We start from the raw sequence: 27,400 nt of genomic DNA, 5'->3' as shown, positions 1-27,400 counted from the left end.
GGACCCGATCCAGGGTCTCCAGGATCACGCCCTGGGCTACAGGCGGCGCTAAACCGCTGCGCCACCGGGGCTGCCCATGAGCTAGGTTTTGTCAAAGAGAGACAGAGATGCCTTAAAGAATTCTAAGAAGTGAAGAAATATATGTGCTTTTATATGTGTTTCTGGAGTTCAGAGAAGCACTGGACTAGAAATTAGAGTTTGAATCATTTGTGTATAAATGGTAATTGAAACAATGAATAAGAAGAAATTGCCTAGAAGAGATTATAGATTGAGAAGAAGGCTAAAGACTGAACCATGATATTTAATGACCAATGGGAAGAGGAGGAGGAATGAAGGAGACAGAGGAGTGGCTAGAAAAGAGGAGAAAATCAGGGATAGTGAATGTGTGACCAACACATTGGTCAAGAGTATTGAGTATGGTAAGATACTGCAATGAACACTGAAAAAAGCCATGAGTTTGGCAACATAGAGGCCATTAGTGGCTTAACAGGTGTTTAAATGGAATGATGGGGTCATATGCCAAACTGGAATGAGTTTAGGGTTGAGCAGAAAGTGTGAAAATTGTGAAAACAGAAATAGAAAATTAAGAACAGAGAGAAGAAGTCAGAGAGAGAAGAGAGTCAGAGAGAAGAAGTCAGAGAGAAAAGACTGTAGTTTGCTAGAAATTGTGAGGTAGAAGAGATGAGTTTGAGTGAGGAATTATTATTTTAAATAACAGACACTTGTGTATACTTTAACGCTGGGGGAAAACGAAAACATTCAATTGAAAGAAGAGGTTAACTGTACTAATTATAATAAAAGGGATCATGGATAGTGTAAAGTTTTTGAGTAGGAGAGGGGAAAGAAGAGTTGGAGAGATTAGGTTCCTCTAAGATAACTGGAGAGATGCAGCCCAGGACAGAAACACAAGGGAGGTATGTATTTTTATTTTAGAAAGCTGAAGAAGTTTCCATCTGGTGACGTCTGTTTTTTCTACAAAGTAGGGACTTTGCCTCATTTATCTTGACTAGTGTATATGTATAATAAAACAATATTTCCCAGCATTCAATTTTTTCGGTAAATAGTAGTTTAGTTTTGTGGGTTATGGATTATATTATTTTGGGGATACTATCGCACACTGTAGAGTTACATACCTCTTTAGGCTTCTAATAGTTTATGCAAGACCTAAAATCTTTCTATAAGGAGAAAAATTATAGAAACTAAAACTAAGGGTGATTTTTTTGGCATATTTTTAAATGGCTGCCTCATGTTCCATCTTATATATGCATTATAATTATTTGAACATTAATTTCTTTTAAATAAATGCCATAATAAATATTCTTATATGTGTGTCTTTGTCTCTCATCATTTCCCAAACATGAAATTACTGTTAGAGTCTAAACATTTTAAAATCTCATTATGAATATTGTCAAATTGCCCTCCAGAAAGATATTCAGTTCATTTAGTCAAACCCAAAAGGCAAAATGTAATTGAGTGATAAGTATGCTAATTTAAAACCAGGTCTGTTTATAGTTTCTAGAATTTATGTTTTAAACGAACACTTTCTAACTTGGAACCATAGGTGGCACTAAAGCATCAAGGAATAGAACCACTTCCAGAATCCTAAATTGGCAGAGATTATGAATGGACATCCCAGTTACTCTTTTATAGGAGGCAAGCTATATTTCTAGAAAAAGAATTCTTTCTGTTCTTAACACTATCTAAAAACCACCTTCTGGGGGGAGGAGCAAGATGGCGGAGGAGTAGGGTCTCCAAATCACCTGTCTCCACCAAACTACCTAGAAAACCTTCAAATTATCCTGAAAATCTATGAATTCGGCCTGAGATTTAAAGAGAGACCAGCTGGAATGCTACAGTGAGAAGAGTTCGCGCATCTATCAAGGTAGGAAGACGGGGAAAAAGAAATAAAGGAACAAAGGCCTCCAAGGGGGAGGGGCCCCGCGAGGAGCCGGGCTGAGGCCGGGGCGAGTGTCCCCAGGACAGGAGAGCCCCGTCCCGGAGGAGCAGGAGCTGCACCGACCTTCCCGGGCGGAAAGGGGCTCGTGGGGAGTTGGAGCAGGACCAGGAGGGCGAGGAGGCCCTCGGGCTCCCGGGGACAGTAACAGAGCAACTGCGCGCCCAGGAGAGTGCGCCGAGCTCCCTAAGGGCTGCAGCGCGCACGGCGGGACCCGGCGGGACCCGGAGCAGCTGAAGGGGCTCGGGGGCGGCTCCGTGGAGGGGGCTGCGGGGCCCCGGGAGCAGCTCGGAGGGGCTCGGGCAGAAGAAGAGGCTCCGTGCAGAGGGGCCTGCGCGGTTCCAGGAGCAGCTCGGAGGGGCTCGGGCGGCAGCTCCGCGGAGGGGGTTGCACGGCCCGGGAGCGCGAATCCACCAGCGCAGGCCCCGGAGCACAGGGCGCCGGGACACAGCCCAGGATCCGGCCTCCCCCGGGACAGGCAGAGGCCGGGAGGGCCCAGGACAGCAAGGACGCTCCTGCCCCAGCTGAGCAGATCAGCGGCCCCGCCCGGAGCCTCCAGGCCCTGCAGACGGAGTTCCTGCCGGAGCTGAATCCAGGGCTCCAGAGCTGCCCCGCCACTGGGGCTGTTCCTCCTGCGGCCTCACGGGGTAAACAACCCCCACTGAGCCCTGCACCAGGCAGGGGCACAGCAGCTCCCCAACCGCTAACACCTGAAAATCAACACAACAGGCCCCTCCCCCAGAACACCAGCTAGACTGACAACTTCCAGGAGAAGCCAAGGGACTTAAAGTACACAGAATCAGAAGATACTCCCCCGTGGTTCTTTTTTTGTTTGTTTGTTTTTGTTTTTGTTTTTGTTTTGTTTTGCTTTTTGATTTGTTTCCTTCCCCCACCCCCTTTTTTTCTCCTTTCTTTTTCTTTCTCTTTTTCTTTTTTTTTTTTTTTTCGTTTTTTTTTCTTTTTCTTCCCTTTTTTTTTCTCTTTCTCTTTTCTTTCCTTCTTTCTCTCCTCTCTTTTTCTCTTTTTCCCAATACAACTTGCTTTTGGCCACTCTGCACTGAGCAAAATGACTAGAAGGAAAACCTCACCTCAAAAGAAAGAATCAGAAACAGTCCTCTCTCCCACAGAGTTACAAAATCTGGATTACAATTCAATGTCAGAAAGCCAATTCAGAAGCACTATTATACAGCTACTGGTGGCTCTAGAAAAAAGTATAAAGGACTCAAGAGACTTCATGACTGCAGAATTTAGAGCTAATCAGGCAGAAATTAAAAACCAATTGAATGAGATGCAATCCAAACTAGAAGTCCTAACGACGAGGGTTAACGAGGTGGAAGAACGAGTGAGTGACCTAGAAGACAAGTTGACAGCAAAGAGGGAAACTGAGGAAAAAAGAGACAAACAATTAAAAGACCATGAAGATAGATTAAGGGAAATAAACGACAGCCTGAGGAAGAAAAACCTACGTTTAATTGGGGTTCCCGAGGGCGCCGAAAGGGACAGAGGGCCAGAATATGTATTTGAACAAATTCTAGCTGAAAACTTTCCTAATCTGGGAAGGGAAACAGGCATTCAGATCCAGGAAATAGAGAGATCCCCCCCTAAAATCAATAAAAACCGTTCAACACCTCGACATTTAATTGTGAAGCTTGCAAATTCCAAAGATAAGGAGAAGATCCTTAAAGCAGCAAGAGACAAGAAATCCCTGACTTTTATGGGGAGGAGTATTAGGGTAACAGCAGACCTCTCCACAGAGACCTGGCAGGCCAGAAAGGGCTGGCAGGATATATTCAGGGTCCTAAATGAAAAGAACATGCAACCAAGAATACTTTATCCAGCAAGGCTCTCATTCAAAATGGAAGGAGAGATAAAGAGCTTCCAAGACAGGCAGCAACTAAAAGAATATGTGACCTCCAAACCAGCTCTGCAAGAAATTTTAAGGGGGCCTCTTAAAATTCCCCTTTAAGAAGAAGTTCAGTGGAACAGTCCACAAAAACAAAGACTGAATAGATATCATGATGACACTAAACTCATATCTCTCAATAGTAACTCTGAATGTGAACGGGCTTAATGACCCCATCAAAAGGCGCAGGGTTTCAGACTGGATAAAAAAGCAGGACCCATCTATTTGCTGTCTACAAGAGACTCATTTTAGACAGAAGGACACCTACAGCCTGAAAATAAAAGGTTGGAGAACCATTTACCATTCGAATGGTCCTCAAAAGAAAGCAGGGGTAGCCATCCTTATATCAGATAAACTAAAATTTACCCCAAAGACTGTAGTGAGAGATGAAGAGGGACACTATATCATACTTAAAGGATCTATTCAACAAGAGGACTTAACAATCCTCAATATATATGCCCCGAATGTGGGAGCTGCCAAATATATAAATCAATTATTAACCAAAGTGAAGAAATACTTAGATAATAATACACTTATACTTGGTGATTTCAATCTAGCTCTTTCTATACTCGATAGGTCTTCTAAGCGCAACATCTCCAAAGAAACGAGAGCTTTAAATGATACACTGGACAAGATGGATTTCACAGATATCTACAGAACTTCACATCCAAACTCAACTGAATACACATTCTTCTCAAGCGCACATGGAACTTTCTCCAGAATAGACCACATATTGGGTCACAAATCGGGTCTGAACCGATACCAAAAGATTGGGATTGTCCCCTGCATATTCTCGGACCATAATGCCTTGAAATTAGAACTAAATCACAACAAGAAGTTTGGAAGGACCTCAAACACATGGAGGTTAAGGACCATCCTGCTAAAAGATAAAAGGGTCAACCAGGAAATTAAGGAAGAATTAAAAAGATTCATGGAAACTAATGAGAATGAAGATACAACCGTTCAAAATCTTTGGGATGCAGCAAAAGCAGTCCTAAGGGGGAAATACATCGCAATACAAGCATCCATTCAAAAACTGGAAAGAACTCAAATACAAAAGCTAACCTTACACATAAAGGAGCTAGAGAAAAAACAGCAAATAGATCCTACACCCAAGAGAAGAAGGGAGCTAATAAAGATTCGAGCAGAACTCAACGAAATCGAGACCAGAAGAACTGTGGAACAGATCAACAGAACCAGGAGTTGGTTCTTTGAAAGAATTAATAAGATAGATAAACCATTAGCCAGCCTTATTAAAAAGAAGAGAGAGAAGACTCAAATTAATAAAATCATGAATGAGAAAGGAGAGATCACTACCAACACCAAGGAAATACAAACGATTTTAAAAACCTATTATGAACAGCTATACGCCAATAAATTAGGCAATCTAGAAGAAATGGACGCATTCCTGGAAAGCCACAAACTACCAAAACTGGAACAGGAAGAAATAGAAAACCTGAACAGGCCAATAACCAGGGAGGAAATTGAAGCAGTCATCAAAAACCTCCCAAGACACAAGAGTCCAGGGCCAGATGGCTTCCCAGGAGAATTTTATCAAACGTTTAAAGAAGAAATCATACCTATTCTCCTAAAGCTGTTTGGAAAGATAGAAAGAGATGGAGTACTTCCAAATTCGTTCTATGAAGCCAGCATCACCTTAATTCCAAAGCCAGACAAAGACCCCGCCAAAAAGGAGAATTACAGACCAATATCCCTGATGAACATGGATGCAAAAATTCTCAACAAGATACTGGCCAATAGGATCCAACAGTACATTAAGAAAATTATTCACCATGACCAAGTAGGATTTATCCCTGGGACACAAGGCTGGTTCAACACCCGTAAAACAATCAATGTGATTCATCATATCAGCAAGAGAAAAACCAAGAACCATATGATCCTCTCATTGGATGCAGAGAAAGCATTTGACAAAATACAGCATCCATTCCTGATCAAAACTCTTCAGAGTGTAGGGATAGAGGGAACATTCCTCGACATCTTAAAAGCCATCTATGAAAAGCCCACAGCAAATATCATTCTCAATGGGGAAGCACTGGGAGCCTTTCCCCTAAGATCAGGAACAAGACAGGGATGTCCACTCTCACCACTGCTATTCAACATAGTACTGGAAGTCCTAGCCTCAGCAATCAGACAACAAAAAGACATTAAAGGCATTCAAATTGGCAAAGAAGAAGTCAAACTCTCCCTCTTCGCCGATGACATGATACTCTACATAGAAAACCCAAAAGTCTCCACCCCAAGATTGCTAGAACTCATACAGCAATTCGGTAGCGTGGCAGGATACAAAATCAATGCCCAGAAGTCAGTGGCATTTCTATACACTAACAATGAGACTGAAGAAAGAGAAATTAAGGAGTCAATCCCATTTACAATTGCACCCAAAAGCATAAGATACCTAGGAATAAACCTCACCAAAGATGTAAAGGATCTATACCCTCAAAACTATAGAACACTTCTGAAAGAAATTGAGGAAGACACAAAGAGATGGAAAAATATTCCATGCTCATGGATTGGCAGAATTAATATTGTGAAAATGTCAATGTTACCCAGGGCAATATACACGTTTAATGCAATCCCTATCAAAATACCATGGACTTTCTTCAGAGAGTTAGAACAAATTATTTTAAGATTTGTGTGGAATCAGAAGAGACCCCGAATAGCCAGGGGAATTTTAAAAAAGAAAACCATATCTGGGGGCATCACAATGCCAGATTTCAGGTTGTACTACAAAGCTGTGGTCATCAAGACAGTGTGGTACTGGCACAAAAACAGACACATAGATCAGTGGAACAGAATAGAGAATCCAGAAGTGGACCCTGAACTTTATGGGCAACTAATATTCGATAAAGGAGGAAAGACTATCCATTGGAAGAAAGACAGTCTCTTCAATAAATGGTGCTGGGAAAATTGGACATCCACATGCAGAAGAATGAAACTAGACCACTCTCTTTCACCATACACAAAGATAAACTCAAAATGGATGAAAGATCTAAATGTGAGGCAAGATTCCATCAAAATCCTAGAGAAGAACACAGGCAACACCCTTTTTGAACTCGGCCATAGTAACTTCTTGCAAGATACATCCACGAAGGCAAAAGAAACAAAAGCAAAAATGAACTATTGGGACTTCATCAAGATAAGAAGCTTTTGCACAGCAAAGGATACAGTCAACAAAACTCAAAGACAACCTACAGAATGGGAGAAGATATTTGCAAATGACATATCAGATAAAGGGCTAGTTTCCAAGATCTATAAAGAACTTATTAAACTCAACACCAAAGAAACAAACAATCCAATCATGAAATGGGCAAAAGACATGAACAGAAATCTCACAGAAGAAGACATAGACATGGCCAACATGCACATGAGAAAATGCTCTGCATCACTTGCCATCAGGGAAATACAAATCAAAACCACAATGAGATACCACCTCACACCAGTGAGAATGGGAAAAATTAACAAGGCAGGAAACAACAAATGTTGGAGAGGATGTGGAGAAAAGGGAACCCTCTTACACTGTTGGTGGGAATGTGAACTGGTGCAGCCACTGTGGAAAACTGTGTGGAGGTTCCTCAAACAGTTAAAAATATACCTGCCCTACGACCCAGCAATTGCACTGTTGGGGATTTACCCCAAAGATACAAATGCAATGAAACGCTGGGACACCTGCACCCCGATGTTTCTAGCAGCAATGGCCACGATAGCCAAACTGTGGAAGGAGCCTCGGTGTCCAACGAAAGATGAATGGATAAAGAAGATGTGGTTTATGTATACAATGGAATATTACTCAGCCATTAGAAATGACAAATACCCACCATTTGCTTCAACGTGGATGGAACTGGAGGGTATTATGCTGAGTGAAGTAAGTCAGTCGGAGAAGGACAAACATTATATGTTCTCATTCATTTGGGGAATATAAATAATAGTGAAAGGGAAAATAAGGGAAGGGAGAAGAAATGTGTGGGAAATATCAGAAAGGGAGACAGAACATAAAGACTGCTAACTCTGGGAAACGAACTAGGGGTGGTAGAAGGGGAGGAGGGCGGGGGGTGGGAGTGAATGGGTGACGGGCACTGGGTGTTATTCTGTATGTTAGTAAATTGAACACCAATAAAAAAAAAAAAAGAGAAAAAAATAAAAAATAAAAAAATAAAAACCACCTTCTAATCTTATACTTTTAGTTTTAATTGACATACTTGAGACTCCATAATAATATAAGCCTTTTTGCATGTATCTCATCCACTAGGCTGTGGAATACACTTCACCATGCTATTTGCAAACTATTCCTTAAAATACCAATTGTGTTATGCAGAACTTTTCAGTCTTCTACTTCTATAACTTTTGTTTTTTTTCCCAGAAGAAAAGATAGGTCATGGGTCAGAAAAGCAAAGAAATCTCACATGATCTTATCATAAAGGTTAGCACTCTTATCACTATGAATGTGACTTCACGTGACGTATTTAATTTGCTAAATTGTATAGTAGCCTCCTAGTTTTGTGTGTGAAAATTGTGTTTTAAACAAAACATATAAATGCCAAATGCATGTGTTCTGGTAGAAATGTTTTTTTGCGTGTTCCCACTGTCCACTGTTTATACTGGTAGCTATTCTCAGCTATTCTCACCATCCATGTGAGTTCTGACCCAAACATTCTAGATTTCAATAGGCTAATGACTGAGAAGCAAACAGGCTTGCAGAGCACCTGCTTTTCTTACAAAACCAAATGGCTCCTACTGATACAGACAGAGCATACATTAAATACAGCTAGCCTTGACTTAGTCTGAAATGAAAATCTGGTAGTTGGCTTTCTCTCTCAGTAACTTCCTTCAGCAATGACAGTAGAAAATGGTTTTATCATCCCCAAATTATGGTTGGAAGATAGGAAGGGAAGAGAAGCAGCAGGAAGCATTTGTGTTAGTTCCTTTAGGAAGAGAATGTCACAAAATGCTAATCCTAACTACCTTGCCACTTACAAAAATACAGTAGATTCAGAGGACACAGGAACTGAGTCTATCCATTAAAACTACTTTATACTAGTTTAAGCAATTATCCACTGCTTAAGAGATCTTCCAGAATCACATTAAATACACACGCACATACACACAAACACATATCCTTTAGCTGGGCCTTCTTGTTTCTATACAAATAAAGATCATACAATATTCTGGGAGCAGCTCAGTATCATAGATATGAGTTAAAATTCTAGGTACCCAATTCTAGAACTTTCAAGAACACTGCCTTATCTTTTTCTTTCTGCAGATAAAGTAGTTTACAGGTCTGCTTCACTGTAATGGGAACATTGCCTGAATACATATAAATATGTACATAGATGTTTAGACGTATAAAAATAAATTTATATGTATGTATGTGTATGTATTATATACATAGCAAGAGAGACATACTGCTTTTGATTATAGTTTGCTGATTCTGCTCTAAAAATTTTCCACTTTATCTAGTTTCCTTCTGAAAAGTGAAAACCTGAGCACTGAACAAATTAAACAGATGATTAAATGGTTGTGGAACTGTTTAATTCCAGAGAGCTTAGAGGCTTTAGCTGGGGACATTGTAAATTAAACACATGGCTTCATGAAGCCTCTCATACAATTTTACAAAGCAGTCTTTGCTGGATTGGCTGAGAGAGACACAATAGACATTTACTCATCAGTTAATGCCATTGGATAGGTGACCTAACTTCTCTGAAACTCAGTTTGTTCATCTAAAAAGTAGAAATAATACTTCAAGAAGTTATTCTGTTGATTAAGGGAGAAAATTTATATGTTTAAAAATGTATATTACATAATATATAACATATATATTTGCCTTCTAAAAATTGAAGTATAATTGACACACAATGTTGTATTAGTTTCTTTCAGGTATACAACATAGTGATTTGACAACTCTGTAGGTTATGCTGTGCTCACCACAAGTGTAGCTACCATCTGTCACCATATAACACTATTGCAATATCATTGACTCTTTTCCTTATGCTGTGCCTTTCACTCTTGTGACTTATACATTCCCCTTCACTTCTTTTTGCCCATCCTCTCTCCCAAAAAAGCTTCTGCTTTGTTTGTTCATTCATTTTGGTGTTTAGATTTTACATATAAGTGAAATCATATAGAATTTGTCTTTTTTTTTTTTTTTAGTTATTTCACTTAGCATAATACCCTGTAGGTCCATCCATTTTGTTGCAAATGGCAGGATCTCATTCTTTTTCAACTGAATAATATACATATACATACCTATATATATACACACATATATATACACTATATATAACACACACATACACATGTATATACAAAGACACACACATGCCCCATGTCTTTTTTATCCATTCATCTATAGGTTGCTTCCATATCTTTGCTATTATAAATAATGGTGCAATAAATATAGGGATACATATATCTTGTAGTGTTTTCATTTTCTTTGGGTAAATTACCTACTGATTTCCACAGTGGCTGCACCAATTTACATTCTTACCAACAGGAAATAAACATAGGGATACATATATCTTATAGTGTTTTCATTTTCTTTCGGTAAATCACTACTGATTTCCACAGTGGGCTGCACCAATTTACATTCTTACCAATAGGGCATGAGGGTTCCTTTTGCTCCACATCCTCTCCAACACTTGTTATTTCTTATCTCTCTGATATTAGCCATTCTGACAGGTATGAGGTGATATCTCATTGTGATTTTGATTTGAATTGGGGTGTGTGTGAATATATCGTAAGTACCTAGTAGAGGTTGGCATCTATTGTACCAATAAATTAAATGGATCTATGAAAGGCTTCTTCCTCAGATTGTCTTGTGGGTTCCAATTCAATGTGTTTCAGTTCAATTCCAATTCAATTCAGTTCAATTCATTTCAATAACATAAACTTTTTTCCATAAGAAGCAAGACCACAGTTGTTTTTTATCTTTCATTAACCCTCTGACTAACCTTGCAGTTGCCATGGTAGCCAACAGCCCATACTCTCTTGGTGACAGAGGCTTCTTTACTATACAAATATCTATACACTCTGATGAAGAAAGAAAATTCTGGGTTTCATCAATAAAATTTTGTTTTAAATGTCTTATTGCTGTGCTCTGAATCTTGATGCCCTTCTCTGTCTTGGGCACAGCTCCTATCAGGTGGAGAACCACATAGTTCAGAATCCTTCATTTGGGGATCCCTCCATGCCCAGAGCCACCAGCTGACACAAGTGTCCCTTATTCACACTCTCTGGTTTCTACCTTTTCTGGGATCCAGTTTAGGGTCAGGGAGAAAGGAATTAAAGGCAGGAATTAAAACAGGGAGAAACAAAATCAGAAAACAAACAAACCAAGAAACAACAACAACAACAAGCCAGAAAACCAGAAAGAAAATGACAAGGAAGATGGAGAAAAAGAAAAGAAGTTAAAAGAAAGGACATAACAATGTTGAACAAATGAAATTTCAGTCAGATATATAATTTGGAGTGTTATGTTATCCCTATATAAATGTTTTTGTCTTTAATATTATTATTGTGAACATATATATCAAGTAGTACAAATCTATGTAAAGTAAAAAAAAAAATGTAAGCCTTTCCACCCACTACTCCTTCCTTCTTTCCAGTGGTTGCTAACCATTCATAGTTTAGTATGTTTCCTACTGAATATTCTCTTTGCATAAAGATTTTCTTTTTTTAATAATAAATTTATTTTTTATTGGTGTTCAATTTGCCAACATACAGAATAACACCCAGTGTTCATCCCGTCAACTGCCCCTGTCAGTGCCTGTCACTCATTCACCCCCACTCCCCGCCCTCCTCCCCTTCCACCACCCCTAGTTCGTTTCCCAGAGTTAGAAATCTTCATGTTCTGTCTTCCTTTCTGATATTTCCTACCCATTTCTTCTCCCGTCCCTTCTATTCCCTTTCACTGTTATTTATATTCCCCAAATGAATGAGACCATATAATGTTTGTCCTTCTCCGATTGACTTAATTCACTCAGCATAATACTATACAATTCCATCCACGTTGAAGCAAATGGTGGGTATTTGTCATTTCTACTGGCTGAGTAATATTCCATTGTATACATAAACCACATCTTCTTTATCCATTCATCTTTCGATGGACACCGAGGCTCCTTCCACAGTTTGGCTATTGTGTACATTGCTGCTAGAAACATCGGGGTGCAGGTGTCCCGGCGTTTCATTGCATCTGTATCTTTGGGGTAAATCCCCAACAGTGCAATTGCTGGGTCATAGGGCAGGTCTATTTTTAACTCTTTGAGGAACCTCCACACAGTTTTCCAGAGTGGCTGTACCAGTTCACATTCCCACCAACAGTGTAAGAGGGTTCCCTTTTCTCCGCATCCTCTCCAACATTTGTGGTTTCCTGCCTTGTTCATTTTCCCCATTCTCACTGGTGTGAGGTGGTATCTCATTGTGGTTTGGATTGGTATTTCCCTGATGGCAAGTGATGCAGAGCATTTTCTCATGTGCTTGTTGGACATGTCTATGTCTTCCTCTGTGAGATTTCTCTTCATGTCTTTGGCCCATTTCATGATTGGATTGTTTGTTTCTTTGGTGTTGAGTTTAATAAGTTCTTTATAGATCTTGGAAACTAGCCCTTTATCTGATACGTCATTTGCAAATATCTTCTCCCATCCTGTAGGTTGTCTTTTAGTTTTGTTGATGGTATCCTTTGCTGTGCAAAAGCTTCTTATCTTGATGAAGTCCCAATAGTTCATTTTTGCTTTTGTTTCTTTTGCCTTCGTGGATGTATCTTGCGAGAAGTTACTGTGGCCGAGTTCAAAAATGGTGTTGCCTGTGTTCTCCTCTAGGATTTTGATGGAATCTTGTCTCACATTTAGATCTTTCATCCATTTTGAGTTTATCTTTGTGTATGGTGAAAGAGAGTGGTCTAGTTTCATTCTTCTGCATGTGGATGTCCAATTTTCCCAGCACCATTTATTGAAGAGACTGTCTTTCTTCCAATGGATAGTCTTTCCTCCTTTATCGAATATTAGTTGACCATAAGTTGAGGGTCCACTTCTGGATTCTCTATTCTGTTCCATTGATCTATGTGTCTGTTTTTGTGCCAGTACCACACTGTCTTGATGACCACAGCTTTGTAGTACAACCTGAAATCTCTCACCACTGCTATTCAACATAGTACTAGAAGTCCTAGCCTCAGCAATCAGACAACAAAAAGACATTAAAGGCATTCAAATTGGCAAAGAAGTCAAACTCTCCCTCTTCGCCGATGACATGATACTCTACATAGAAAACCCAAAAGACTCCACCCCAAGATTGCTAGAACTCATACAGCAATTTGGCAGTGTGGTAGGATACAAAATCAATGCCCAGAAGTCAGTGGCATTTCTATACACTAACAACGAGACTGAAGAAAGAGAAATTAAGGAGTCAATCCCATTTATAATTGCACCCAAAAGCCTAAGATACCTAGGAATAAACCTAACCACAGAGGTAAAGGATTTATACCCTAAAAACTATAGAACACTTCTGAAAGAAATTGAGGAAGACACAAAGAGATGGAAAAATATTCCATGCTCATGGATTGGCAGAATTAATATTGTGAAAATGTCAATGTTACCCAGGGCAATTTACACGTTTAATGCAATCCCTATCAAAATACCATGGACTTTCTTCAGAGAGTTAGAACAAATTATTTTAAGATTTGTGTGGAATCAGAGAAGACCCCGAATAGCCAGGGGAATTAAAACAAAAAAAAAAAAAACCCATAGCTGGGGGCATCACAATGCAAGAAAAAATTTTCATTCATATAAAGAACCATAGCATAAAACTGACCTGTGACATGTTGTTTTTCAGCTAATAATAAGTACAGGACTTTCTCCCATGGATTACATACAGATTTATCTCTTGCCTTTTAATAGTCACAGAGTGCCCTAACTCTCTTTGACCAGTACTTACCTTGATAAGTATCTAGGCTGGTTTTTTGTTCTCTTCCTTTAAATAAATAATTAAAAAAAGAGAAAAAAATCCAGAAATGTTCTAGAAAATGTTTGAACATTTTATTGACATAGTAAGTTTTTGGTAACACTATAGTGTGTATAATAACTTATCAGTGCTTCCACTAAGTTAGTGCTGCATAAAAATGATAAGGGTATTAGTGAGGTGACATGCTGAGTTCTCAAATAAGAAAGCAGACCTTTTATATCTAGTTCCTGGTTCAGTTATTTAAGCAAAGGTAGAGCTTGGTTAAGATTTGGATCTGACAATATGTGTCTGCTAAGAAGATATAGATATTTTTAGTAAGTTAATAAAATCCTAGGCTATGGAATTTAAAGAAATTAAAGAGTTTGTTTGGTCGTACCCTCTTACATTACAGATTAGACAACTGTGGCTGGGCACAAGAAAATGGTGTTTAGTTTTGCGTGGATATATACACTAGTATTTTGATAATATCATGCCTAGGTTTGTAACCTAGTAACTAAATGTTATTTCATTTATTTAATTATTTCATCCATTGTCTTGTAGGGGTAAATAGACTTGACGGGGCTCCAACAGAGTTTTGTGGGTAGCACTATGGGCTTACATAAGAGTCTTGGATGTTATTGGGGTGGCTGCATAGCAGAGGTAATATAGGCACTGATAATTTTGAAAAGTAAACAAGAATTTTCCAGAAGGACAAGGAGACAGATCATGGAGGTTTTCTATATACAGTCATGATGTATTTTATTGTTCCAATTGGGACATTTTTGAGAGTAGATGGCTTAAAACAATGTAGTTTTAAGTGTGTACGTTAGAACAGTGGAGTGGTGATGAATAATCTCCTTCATGATATGGAAAAATAAATCAAGGTTAGAAATTAATTGATGGATATGGAATCAAGCGAGTGTCTTTGTCTATTAATACCCAATTATGACTACTTGGCAGGTTAGTCTCTTCTACTGAGGGTTGAAACTAGGAATCAGAACTCCCAGTTAGTAAATTTCTTAATATGAAAAATCATAAAGTTAAAAAATTTAAAAACATATTAAGTTATATGTTAATTAGACTAGTAATATTTCACTAAAATAGAACTGTCAGAGAAAATGTGGTTTTAGGTGGTCATCATTGTAAACCCAGGAACCATCTTCACTAGGGACAAAAATATATAGGACCACCCTCTTTCTTATTTATGGATACACAATGATAACATTTGTGTTCAATTTCTCTCTCTTGCTGCCTTTTAAAAATGTGCCCAGATTATTCTTAAAGTTTCTTCCCAAGTTCTCTTGCTTCTTAACCTTCCTTGGCTTCTCTCTAATTTTCTAAAGTTGATGTTTCAAAATGTTTCCCTCTTTGTTTGCTCTCTATCTCACTCTCTTGCATCCATTTCCACTTGTTTCTCATTTCTATTAAAAACTTCAATTTTATTCAGATGTTCACTCTTCTTCCACACAACCATGTGCTTCTGGGAGTGTTGACTTCATCTCCATCTCCAGGGGAGTAAATTATGAGTATTGTATCAATTTAATCTCATATCTCTTGTTAGTAATTCCTTTAGGAGAGGACATGTGGTATAGCCAAGGAAACGCTACTGGAATTCTGGTGGAGGCTGCTGGGAAAGGTTTCCTTACACATAAGAAAACAATCTAGGAAAAAGGTGGTTTTTCCATGTTCTTGATTTTGTGGTGTCTAGATGTAATTTCCATAATTGATGCAGCCATCTATAACCATGAAGGCAGAGTGGAGAAATGGAAGAGAACTTGGGTTTTTGATGATATTGTTGAGTCGTTAAATTAACCAATCCTGGAGTCTACCTTACATTTGAACTTTCAATTACTTGGGATATAATAAATTATTCTAAGTCAGTTTTATTCAGAGTTTTCTTTTTTTTTAAATTTTTTATTTATTTATGATAGTCACACACACACAGAGAGAGGCAGAGAGACAGGCAGAGGGAGAAGCAGGCTCCATGCACCGGGAGCCCGACGTGGGATTCAATCCCGGGTCTCCAGGATCACGCCCTGGGCCAAAGGCAGGCACCAAACCGTTGCGCCACCCAGGGATCCCTATTCAGAGTTTTCTGTTATTTGCTACAAAAGACATTATAAGTATATAAAAATGATTCAAATTTACTTCTTAAACCCAGGCCTCTCCTTAAAGTTCTCATGTTGGATATGCAGCTGTTTATCAGGCATTTCTATTTGGAATCTTAAACTACTCCTGACAAGTGATCTGTGGGTCACAAACTAGTTATTTTATGAGTGATAATGATAAAATTTTGTAGATACAGTCAGACCCTGATAATTCTCCTTTCTTTCTTTCTTTTTTTTTTTAATATTTTATTTATTTATTCATAGAGACACAGAGAGAGAGAGAGAGGCAGAGACACAGGCAGAGGGAGAAGCAGGCTCCATGCAGGGAGCCCGACGTGGGACTCGATCCAGGGTCTCCAGGATCACGCCCTGGGCTGCAGGCGGCGCTAAACCGCTGCGCCACCGGGGCTACCCTAATTCTCCTTTCTGAAGAACAGTTTGATAAGGTTTTAGTGAACTGCAGGAAAAATAGCTCCCAAAGTTTTCAATACCCATGAGAATCAGTCTCAGAGGAACTTGGTTATTGGAAACACAGTAATTTATTTGCCTCTAATAAATGTAGTCTTCATTAAATATACAATGGGCAGTTAATCTAATTGAGTACAGTTCAGAAAACATTTATTGTTGGTGTTCCAAAGTATATACGCTGGGATGGATGCCTTAGGGGATACTCAGAAGAGCATGCTATCATGGGTGTCTCTGAAATCCTCACCTCCTGGGATAACTGCTTTATGTAGAATTTAAAGAACTGACTGCTCTGAAGCTTCAGAAACCTTTTGTCATTAAACTAAGGGGGAATTCTGCTGCAGGGAAGAAGCAATCTGTGAGTTTATGCCCTATTGTATAGCAAGCAATTGAACTGTCATCTTCCCTAGGAGCATATTCAAGTGAGAAAGTTCTCAGACACAAAAAACAAATAACCTGTTTGCTGGAGGCCCAATGGTATTTGAAACTAATGAAGTTCCTATAGTAGGGCTAACAAGAAAATTTGGTGTGTACTCCACTCTAGGATGCTGCCCTGTTCAGAGAAATCATGTGGTACCTTGGAATAGACCCTGGACTTGGAGCCAGAAGTGCAGTTGGGGATCTGCTCTGCCCTCATTGGTTTGGTGATTTCCAGTCTTTTCACTTCTGAGTCTGTTTCTTCATCTATAAAATGGACATGCTTGTTTTAGTCACAAGGTTCTCGCGAAAGTCAGCAATGGATAAGAAAGTGTAAACCTCAAGGTTAACATGATAATGCTAATAAACACTATCTTGGACATGAGGAGGAAGGAGAGTAACAGTGTAAAATCCAAGTGCTGTGTTTGATTTCCATGTCTGCTCATGAGAAGAAACCTTTGTTTTCTTACTGCCTTATGAAACTAAAACGTACACATTCACATATTTTTGAACATGAACTTTAGAGGAATATATAAGAATTACATAAGAATTCACAGGGATATAGAGCAATACAGAAATAGAAAATAAAAACTTTCTAAAAATAAATTAAATCTTTAATAATATAAACTATTACCCATATGTCATGTGCTGTGTTCCCACTCAATTTTACTATTATTATTATTATTAAAGGCTTAAAGCTTTATTTCTACAAATCACTGATAAACACCAAAGCCTTTACATATAGAGACCATGCTCCAACTCAGGCCAGGAGCACTGCTCTGCAGGAAGAGCTGCTCCGAGGAAAGAGGGTGGCACCATGGTCAGAAACCCAAGAAGTCCAAAGTTCAGGGTGAAGAGGGGTCAGGGTCTGAGGACCTCAGCCAGAGCAGCCCTGGCAGCTGCAGTGTGTGCACTCGATGATCCGGCCCACTTCCAGCTTGCTTTTGGGGACCCGGCAAATGCAGTTCATCCCAAAATTGGTGTCCCATGTCTGAATGCAGCGCAGACAGCATACATTCTCATACCCCTGCTTTTTTTTTTTTGCGATCAGGTTTTTATCAGCATAGCCTTCTTTAATACAATATTCATACAGTTCTCTGCTTAAGGCTTTCCGCTTATAAAAGAAGTCAAAAATATAGCAGCTTTTCTGGTGGTGGATCCTGAAGATAGGCTGAGATTCCACTTCCCTCTTTCCCTCATGAGATTCTGTTTCAGCTTCTCTCATCTTTTGATCTAATTCATCCAGTGTTGGCTCCATCAACTCCCAACCATCTGGGGGAGCTTTCCGGCTTCTTTTGACTTTAGGCATTTTTCTCACGAGATAATTTGCAAAGATCGTCTGCTTCTCAAGAATGTAACATAAAGAACTCTGGTCTCTTCAGTTACAGGCTTAGGTTCTTGTCCAGCTCTACCAATTACTATGTGACTTTGGGGGTGTCACATTCCCTTTCTGGTCCTCAGTCTTGTCTGAACCACCATCACCGTCAGGCACCACTTCTCTCAGATTTTATTATTTTAACAAAACTTTATAAGGTGCTATGATCTTGTAAAACTGAGTGATCACATGGACTATCTTTGAATGTATGTATGCAGTTTGTTTTAACTGAAATTGTCTTATTAACATGAGAGCACAAATGTTAGAAAAAGAAGGGAAACTCTTTTATTCACAAGTATTTTATTTTTGTTTAAAAGTCTTATCAGTAGGATATATTCTTTAATCAACGCTAGGAATACAATTCTATTCCAAGTTAGAAGCAGCAATAGGAAGTTAAACATTTTAACAAGAGCTCAGCTAAGATTATGTTTAGTTAATAAGGAAAAAATTTTAGGGTGGTTTTTAAAGATTAATTTGTTTATTAGATAAACATCTGGGTTTGGTTCATCATTCATTCCTTTGGCAACCTTGATTAATTTATGAGATTTTCATCCCCCTATACTAAAAAAGCAGTGAGTTATCCGGTGTTACGCACCATTGACAGCAAGTTAATGGGATTCTAGATCCTTTCACATTTCTCCCTTTAGCAATTCCTTGTTGCTTTGAGTGGAACCATGCTCCAAGAGTGTATCTATGTGTGAGAGAGCAATACAGAAATGAGAAGAATTACAAGTGATTGGAAAGTGAGTCTGAAAAAATGAAAATATGTGTTTGTATTTCCTTTGGTTTGTGATAAGATATTCTGGAGGGATACACACAATTAGCCAAACCAAAAACGCAAACCAAAAACTAATATGACGTCTGTCCTGATATATACTCTTTAAAGGATTTTAATTTGTGAACTGTGTGAATGCATTATTACCTGTTCATGAAAAGGCTGTATAATATTGTCTGTGATTTAAAGTGTTCCAGGGTTGGGTCTTGTAAGGGGGGGTGGGGACACAGAGATACAGCTAAAGCTTATTGTGGTTAATCTGCTCTCAAGTAAGAAATGCAGGGCATTAGGGAGGGAATTTGAAATTGAAGGGGAGGAGAGGCAGATGGAACTTGGGCAAGTGGTGCCTGGGAAAGCTGACCGGTTCTCTTCCAGCCCTGTGATGGGACTGCAACCTTTCTTTGGCTCTGACAGTTACAAATTGCATTCAGTTTAGAAGTTCCTCCTTAGACATCCACCTGTATATGCCGTGTGATCTCGGTGTTATAAAACAATACTGAGAGGTGAAGGGGAATTCATCATACTGGTTATTAACCTCATTTCTGCTTTCAACTTGTCTTTGTAAACTCTCATTGTTCCTTCATCTTGTTTTATCAACTTTATTTTTTGGGTGTATTTTATCTTGTTATATTATGCATTTATGTGAGCTACCATAAATTCTTTCTGGAACTAGAAGGTGTATGAAAGAATACATGCATAACTAACCTAGGGAAACGTTAACATATTATTTCTGTGGAGGTTAGAATACAAGTGATTTTGTATTATTTTTCTAGCCTTATGAGATATAATTGACATATAACATTGTATAAGTTAAGGTGTGATGATTTGGTACATGTACATACTGTAAAATAATTTACCACAATAAGGTTAGTTAGCACAACCATCACCTCACATGATTGCAATTCTCTGTTTTGCTGTTGTAAGAATCCTTAAGATCTACTCTCTACAGGTGATTTTAACTATCTTATGGTTAGCCTTATGCATTTCCGAGTATGTAGGTACGTATATTATATATTTATTTACAGAGGGTATTAATTCCTTTTCAAATTAGACTATGTACATATATTTTACCAAATGCAAAAGAAAATGTTTGTGGTAGGACTGGTGGACTTTTCCAGCAGAAAAATACATAAGGTGGTAGAGAAAGAAACCAGAAAGGGGCTGTGGGACTTAATTTTCCTTTCACCATGTGCTTCTGTGAAAAGATGGGAAGAAACAATGTAAATACAGTGGTTCATTTGAAACACTGAAAAAGAAATGCTATTCTTTCAATTTCTTCCTTGTGTATAAAATAACAAGTCATGAGACATAGTTTAAAGTCAGTAAATACAGGTGTGTATCTTTTTTTTTAATAGTTGCAGTGCAACCACTGTATGGATCTAATGTCATTTAAAATTCCCCTACTGTTGAATATTTGGGTTGTTTCTACTTTTATTTGGCCAAAATGAAATCTTACAGTATAGCACTGTCAGGTCAGAGTGTTTGTAGCCAATGTAATTATACATATTCATCTTTCATTTTGAAGATCTACAACACTCAGATGATCATTCTGTCCCCACTCCCTGGGCCTCTTGCGTCCTACACAATTGCCTTGTGCTACTTTGTATACCTGCTTCTCTCTAGGTCTCTGACCACCTTCATTTCACAGAGTTTCTGCAACTTGATCCTTGGTCATCTTGTTTTATCTGGTACCATTTATTTAGAAGTCTTGGCTAATGATGATATCTGAATCAGTTATTTCACTTAGAGGTTATAAAATGGAATTTTCTAATTCTACCACTTGGTCTCTAACTGATTTTTTTAAAATACAGCAATATACAAGGAGGGAGACCATTTCCAGAATCAGCAATTCAGTCAAGTAAAAATTTTAAGCCTGAAAAAAAAATAGCCATAAAAGAGCAAGATTCTTATTTTTAGTAGTTCTCTGTAATCCACACTTAATTGCACACTTGATTGAAATAAGGATAAAAAATCTAATTGTACAATTTGATTTTTCTGTAAAATTTTTGACAAAGAGTCAAGGCCATATGAAAATCAAAACCAGAATAATTTATTTGAATCCATCTTTCCATGAACAAAAATAAAAATAAGACTTTAGTATGTCATTTCCTTCAGTGTTTTACATCTTTCAAAAAAAGTTATTAGTAATTGACAACCTAGGAGAAGGGAAGTCTTGCTGTTGTGACAGCCATCCTTATTGTGTGGTACAAATAGCAGGAAGGAAGTCTGGGAATAAAATTATAAAAATTAATATAGTAATTTAACAGTAATGAGAATTAATAAAACAAAGCCTGTTGGAAATTTTACAAATATAAAGTTTCCACATTTGGAAATTAGATAGAAGTGTCAGTGTTGATGAAAGTGAAAGTATAGATTAGAAGTAATTGAGCTTTTTAGAGAAACTTGATATGAAAAGAGTAATTGGAAAGTCCTGTCTTTTTTCTTCTCTCAGTCACTATGATAAACTGTCCACTGAGGACTATTTCCCCACCATGTTTCTCCGTAGCACAATGCATTGTGTATATGCTGGAAAACGTTCAGTACAATTTTTATAAATGACTATTCTGCATTTCAAAGGAGTAATGAGTGAGAGGTATTAGGCTTGGTTTCTTCACTGATTCCAGATGAATATACATTTCCACTGTTTTTCCTCAAAATGTTCCTTCATTATTTCACTCCAATGCACTGCTTTACCCATGAATGCTCACCTGGCAAAGAGATGTTACAAGATATATAAAATATTCTACAGATTTCCAGTTCCACAGGTAGAAGAACCTTAAAATCTTTTATTCTTTTCAATAGCTGCAATAGGAATGTTTTGAACTAGTCAAGAAAATTACACTTATAAACAAATAAATATAAGGAGTAAGCAATCAGTAAATTTTGTAGAAATTTTCCTTTTGAAAGTAGAGGTTTACTTACTCAAATGTCCTGATTTTAAAATACTAACAGCCAGCCAAGGGTTTAAAACAAACAGTGCCAGGAGCATTTAATGAGGTCAACAGATGGCATTTAAATGAATGTAGCCATAAGTTCAATAAGCAAATAACTGGGTAGAGTATTAAAATATGAAAACAGGTTGACTTACCTATTTATTAAACACCAGTCCAATTAGGTAACAGACACATGCAGCAGTGAAAACAACACTGCTAGAATAGTCTAAGAGCCAAAGAAAAGAATTTTTTGGCTGTCTTTCCTATCTCAGAAGCAACTGTCAAACAGGATTACAAGAAGGCAGAAAGTTATTATTCTTTACTCAGAGCTCCCACATTCACTTTGGGAAGTAGGGAGGAAAGAGATTCACCAGCCACCTGTAATACTGCATTATTCATAAAATTGATCTTTGAGTTTAATTGGACTTAAAGAATAAAGCCATGGGCAATCAGGAGGGTAATATGGCCTTTGCATGTTTAGGGAATATTTATTTTATTGAGGAATATTTATTGTATTAAGGACTGCTAGTCTTTGTTACAATAGCAAACAAGAAATCACCAAACTATGGGGTCCTTAAAAGACTCAGGCTTTCTTAACCTCTATCCCTAGCAGATAATGTTCTGGAAATGTTTGTAGACTGACTGTAAATAAAATAAATGTAAAACACTTTCTGAAGAAAATAAAATACTCTACTTGTTCATTTTTAGTATATGTGCTGCCAAAGCGAGCACTCTACTTGTTCATTTTTTAAATTTAGGTAAAATAAATCTGTATTCAAGGAAAATTCCACTTTAAAAAATGTTGGCTCTCCTTTAGGATGAGTTAGGAGAGAGAGAGAGAGAGAGAGAGAGAGAAGGAAAATTTTAAGAGAGAGAAGAAAGAAGGGAAGATTCAGAGAGGTCAGATCAAAGGATGGAGGTAAAAGAAGAGAGAATCCTTGGAAGATAAAGATACACAAAGAAAAGCAAAGAAAGACTAGAAAGACAGGAAAGGAGGTGAGCCCAGTCCATGGAGACAGAAGACTGGGAGTGTGAACTGGGGTTGTTACCCCTAGAGGGAGCATGTCCTGAATAGCAGTTTTGAATAGTCCTTTATGGACTTGAAAAAGAACATTTCTGCTTTACTTTCAACCTTCCAAGTTTACTTCTAAAATAGAGTTTTATATTCCCAAGAAACTCTAAAGATATTGCTTATGTCTGAGAGCACTCTAGTTTCAGAGAGTGATTTTCTTTTTTAGCTTAGAGAATCATGTTTTTTTTTTTTTAACAAGTGAAACCAACCTGATCACTTTGTGTTCTGAAATTATAGCTGCTATATTCTACAACTTTATAAATAAATCAACACTTATTTTATTATTGGGAGCTTTAAAACATAAACCTCAAGTTTTCATCTGGTTTGTTTGCATTCTAAATAAAAAATAGATAATGCAGAACAAAGGACATATAGAAAACCACGTGAATTTAAGTAGGATAAAAATCTTAATTGGATACAATCTTAAAATTGGGAAGCAGACACACTCTCAAAATTCTTTCTGTTCTTTACATTTAACAACAAAAACAAATCCCTTAATTTTCTATTCCAGAAGTAAAGAGAGTCAGGTGTCATTTGAGAAGAGGTTTATTCATTTGTGAGAGAAAGAGAGACAGAGAGGCACAAAGGGGAGAAGGACAAAGAAGGGGACAGAGAGAGACAAGCAGACTCAGAGACACGATGAGCAGGGAGCCCTACCTGGGGCTCCTTCCTAAGACCCTGAAATCGTGACCTGAGCCAAAATCAACAGTAGGACACTAAACTGATTTAGGCACCCAGGTGCCCCAGTAATATAAACATTTTCTTTTCTTTTCAAGCCAGAAGTTCCTAGCTCTGTCAAGGTCTGCTCCTAATTTACCTGACTCCCTTTTCTCACGGTTCCCTGGGTCAAGAAGCAATGCAGTGATACCTCTAAGGTATCCTGCCACTTAGCCCTTAAATGACTGCATAGTCCACTGTCCCCACCCCCCAGGACTGGGTCTCATTCCCCTACAATAATTTCCCATGCACTCATCCACTGCTGGCTGTTATTTTTGGTATTTATCCAGAGGTGTGCATGAATTACTTCGCTAGAACTGTTTCTTTTGCCAGAGGGGAAGTTCCTGTGTGTGGTTATTGATGTTCTTTTCAAAGTCAATAAATGACAAATAAAGAAATGATGGAAGATGATTTGTGGCAGTTATGCCTGCAGGAACAGCATGAAAAGGGGAAGTTCATTTCATTATTTCAAAAGGCTGTAGGCTTAATTTCTCCATGGCCAAGAAGGGAGGGCAAATCCTTAGTGTCAGCCCTGGGGTTAACTGGTAAGTAGTTTCCTGGCTTTGGCCTCAGCTCAGATTTTATCCTCTCTGGGTGTGAGGCCAGTGATTTTGTTCATTTGAGAGTAGAGTAGACTGCTTTGAATCTGTAATAGGCTGGGCATTTGATGATAACAGTGCTGTGCATATTTTGTCGTTTTTTTTTTCCTGGTCCCATTTGTAATGACAGATCATGGGCTCTAAAACCACCACAGTCATTGGAAAATCATCAAGATGACCAAGATGGTTTGAGAACTGGCCTGAAAATCTCTTTCATACCCAGACTCATTGGGGGAAATGCTGGATTCCAAAGCTCTGCATTCTAGACCAGTGGCCCAAGTATGTAACTCTAGAAAATACTTTTGTGTTTGTCTATTTTTTCTCTAAAATTATTTTCTAGTGGGGAAGTGTGTTCAAATGTATAGGAGGATAATTTCCTGTTTTAATATTTTTCTTCTGAGCCTTCCAATACATTTTGGGGAAAGCAAAGTAGCATCACCAAATGCAGGTTCATACTTACTCTGGATGGTCGTGCTGTTGGGCAGGGATGTGCTGAATAACTTCATATATTGTACTGTGAAAATCTTGTCCTGATACACCATCAGAGGCTGGAACAGACCTACTTGGCATCTAGAAAATGTGGCACACACAAAAAATTAGCAGACTAATAAATAGTATGACTATTCTGCTGCATAGCTGAAAACAACTGGAAGTAGCGATGATTAGAGAAGTAGATCTGTTTATCTTCCCTATGATATCCATTTTCTCCTTGCTATGGTTTCCTGCACTTACCCTATGGTAGTTTGTGCAGCAGCATAGCTATGAAGTCAGAAGAGGACTTGCTTGACAATACTATCACTTTTTTTTTCTTCATTTAAGAAAAAAGCTGGCAGTACTGTAAAGGAACTATAATAGAAAGAAAAATAGCAAAAGAGTAGATATCAGGACAGTTTAGAATCAGAGCATATACTATTATCTTTTATATTACATCTCAATTAGCTTTTTGACATTATTTGCCAATTATATGTGCAAAGATGGTTGAGAAGAAAGAATAACGTATAGATAAAAGCCCTCATCACACTGCAAGTTGATACAGAGTGTACCCAAAAATACAGAACACATGAAGGGATATGTTTTGGATTGAAGGCAGTCACGGGCTCTAACAGAAGGCTTGGAAGAGTGTGGAAGTACTGCAGTATATTTCTGCCTGGTAAAAACCAACATGTGTTTTACTGAAACTGGCACTCATGTTTTATTAACTCCCATTCCTTATATCTGATCATTTTCTTCTTCCAGAAACACTACTTTCCAATTAGTTAGCTGAAGTCTGGTTCCCCTTCTCATCCCAAGCTCTTCCAATTTTCATCACACTTCCAATGGATCACTTTCAGCCCTTTATATTTATAGAGCATCACCTAGAGAACTCTTTGTCCTTAATAAATCATCTGAAGAGTTTGTTATCTCATTCCAATTTAATCTGCTATGTTGTATTGGAATATCTTAGCTTTGTGTTTTCTTTGAAAACGATTTCCATTCCATTTGCTAAAGTTCTCACGTGCAGCCTTAGGATATGTAATTCATCCTTGCATTTTGTGCCAAGGAGATTTTTTTTTAATTTAAAAAAAATTTAAATTTATTATAATTATTATTATTATTTGGAGTTCAATTTACCAACATATAGCATAACACCCAGTGCTCATCCCATCAAGTCCCCCCTTAGTGCCCATCACCCAGTCACCCCTACCCCCCACCCAACTCCCTTTCCACTAACCCGTTGTTCATTTCCCAGAGTTAGGAGTCTCTCATGTTCTGTCTCCCTCTCTGATATTTCTCACTCTTTTTTTCTCCTTTCCCCTTTATTCCCTTTCACTATTTTTTATATTCCCCAAATGAATGAGACCATATAATGATTGTCCTTCTCCAATTGACTTATTTCACTCAGCAAAATACTCTCCAGTTCCATCCACGTCGAAGCAAATCGTGGGTATTTGTCGTTTCTAATGGCTGAGTAATATTCCATTGTATACATAGACCACATCTTCTTTCCATTCATCTTTCAATGGACACCAAGGCTCCTTCCACAGTTTGGCTATTGTGGACATTGCTGCTATAAACATCGGGGTGCAGGTGTCCTGGCGTTTCACTTTATCTGTATCTTTGGGGTAAATCCCCAGCAGTGCAATTGCTGTGTCCTAGGGCAGATCTATTTTTAACTCTTTGAGGAACCTCCACACAGTTTTCCAGAGTGGCTGCACCAGTTCACATTCCCACCAACAGTGCAAGAGGGTTTTCCTTTCTCCGCATCCTCTCCAACATTTGTTGTATCCTGCCTTGTTCATTTTCCCCATTCTCACTGGTGTGAGGTGGTATCTCATTGTAGTTTGGATTTGTATTTTCCTGATGGCAAGTGATGCGGAGCATTTTCTCATGTGCTTGTTGGCCATGTCTATGTCTTCCTCTGTGAGATTTCTGTTCATGTCTTTTGCCCATTTCATGATTAGATTGTTTGTTTCTTTGGTGTTGAGTTTCATAAGTTCTTTATAGATCTTGGATACTAGCCCTTCATCTGATATGTCATTTGCAAATATCTTCTCCCATTCTGTAGGTTGTCTTTTAGTTTTGTTGACTGTTTCTTTTGCTGTGCAAAAGCTTATCTTGATGAAGTCCCAATACCTCATTTTTGCTTTTGTTTCTCTTGCCTTCATGGATGTATCTTGCAAGAAGTTACTGTGGCCGAGTTCAAAAAGGGTGTTTCCTGTGTTCTCCTCTAGGATTTTGATGAAATGTTGTCTCACATTTAGATCTTTCATCCATTTTGAGTTTATCTTTGTGTATGGTGTAAGAGAATGGTCCAGTTTCATTCTTGTGCATGTGGATGTCCAATTTTCCCAGCACCATTTATTGAAGAGATTGTCTTTTTTCCAGTGGATAGTCTTTCCTCCTTTGTCAAATATTAGTTGACCATAAAGTTGAGGGTCCACTTCTGGATTCTCTATTCTGTTCCATTGATCTATGTGTCTGTTTTTGTGTCAGTACCACACTGTCTTGATGACCACAGCTTTGTAGTACAACCTGAAATCTGTGTGCCAAGGAGATTTTGGTTTACGGTTTGTACAGTTGACTCTTGAACAAATTGGGTTTGAACTGCACAGTTCCACTTATACATGGATATTTTTTGATAAATAAAGTACAAT

General features: G+C 38.3%; 2 protein-coding genes and 1 pseudogene across 7 annotated transcripts in view; 1 reads left to right on the top strand and 2 right to left on the bottom strand.

The window, feature by feature from the left end:
- The window catches only part of LOC140609066 (uncharacterized), a 308,391-nt gene that overhangs the window by 260,004 nt on the left and 20,987 nt on the right, over nucleotides 1-27,400 (top strand). The window lies entirely within an intron of this gene.
- Nucleotides 17,442-18,305, bottom strand: LOC140609069 (protein BUD31 homolog pseudogene; annotated as a pseudogene).
- Nucleotides 20,974-27,400, bottom strand: part of HEPACAM2 (HEPACAM family member 2) — a 46,313-nt gene continuing 39,886 nt past the window's right edge. For 3 of the 6 annotated variants that reach the window (XM_072784179.1, XM_072784175.1, XM_072784176.1), the window contains exons 9-10: nucleotides 24,727-24,836; nucleotides 21,736-22,104 (exon numbers count right to left, since the gene is read on the bottom strand). In XM_072784179.1, coding sequence (XP_072640280.1) covers nucleotides 22,095-22,104; nucleotides 24,727-24,836 — 120 coding nt within the window. In that variant the 3' untranslated portion in view covers nucleotides 21,736-22,094. Of the gene's footprint in view, nucleotides 21,654-21,735; nucleotides 22,105-24,722; nucleotides 24,837-24,998; nucleotides 25,113-27,400 lie in introns of those variants that run through there. The other 3 variants (XR_012011047.1, XM_072784177.1, XM_072784178.1) reach the window with 3 other exon arrangements.

The sequence above is a fragment of the Canis lupus genome, chromosome 18 (assembly GCF_048164855.1).
Source record: "Canis lupus baileyi chromosome 18, mCanLup2.hap1, whole genome shotgun sequence".
In the NCBI taxonomy this organism is placed as follows: domain Eukaryota; kingdom Metazoa; phylum Chordata; class Mammalia; order Carnivora; family Canidae; genus Canis; species Canis lupus.
This window is presented reverse-complemented; position numbering and strand designations above follow the sequence as displayed.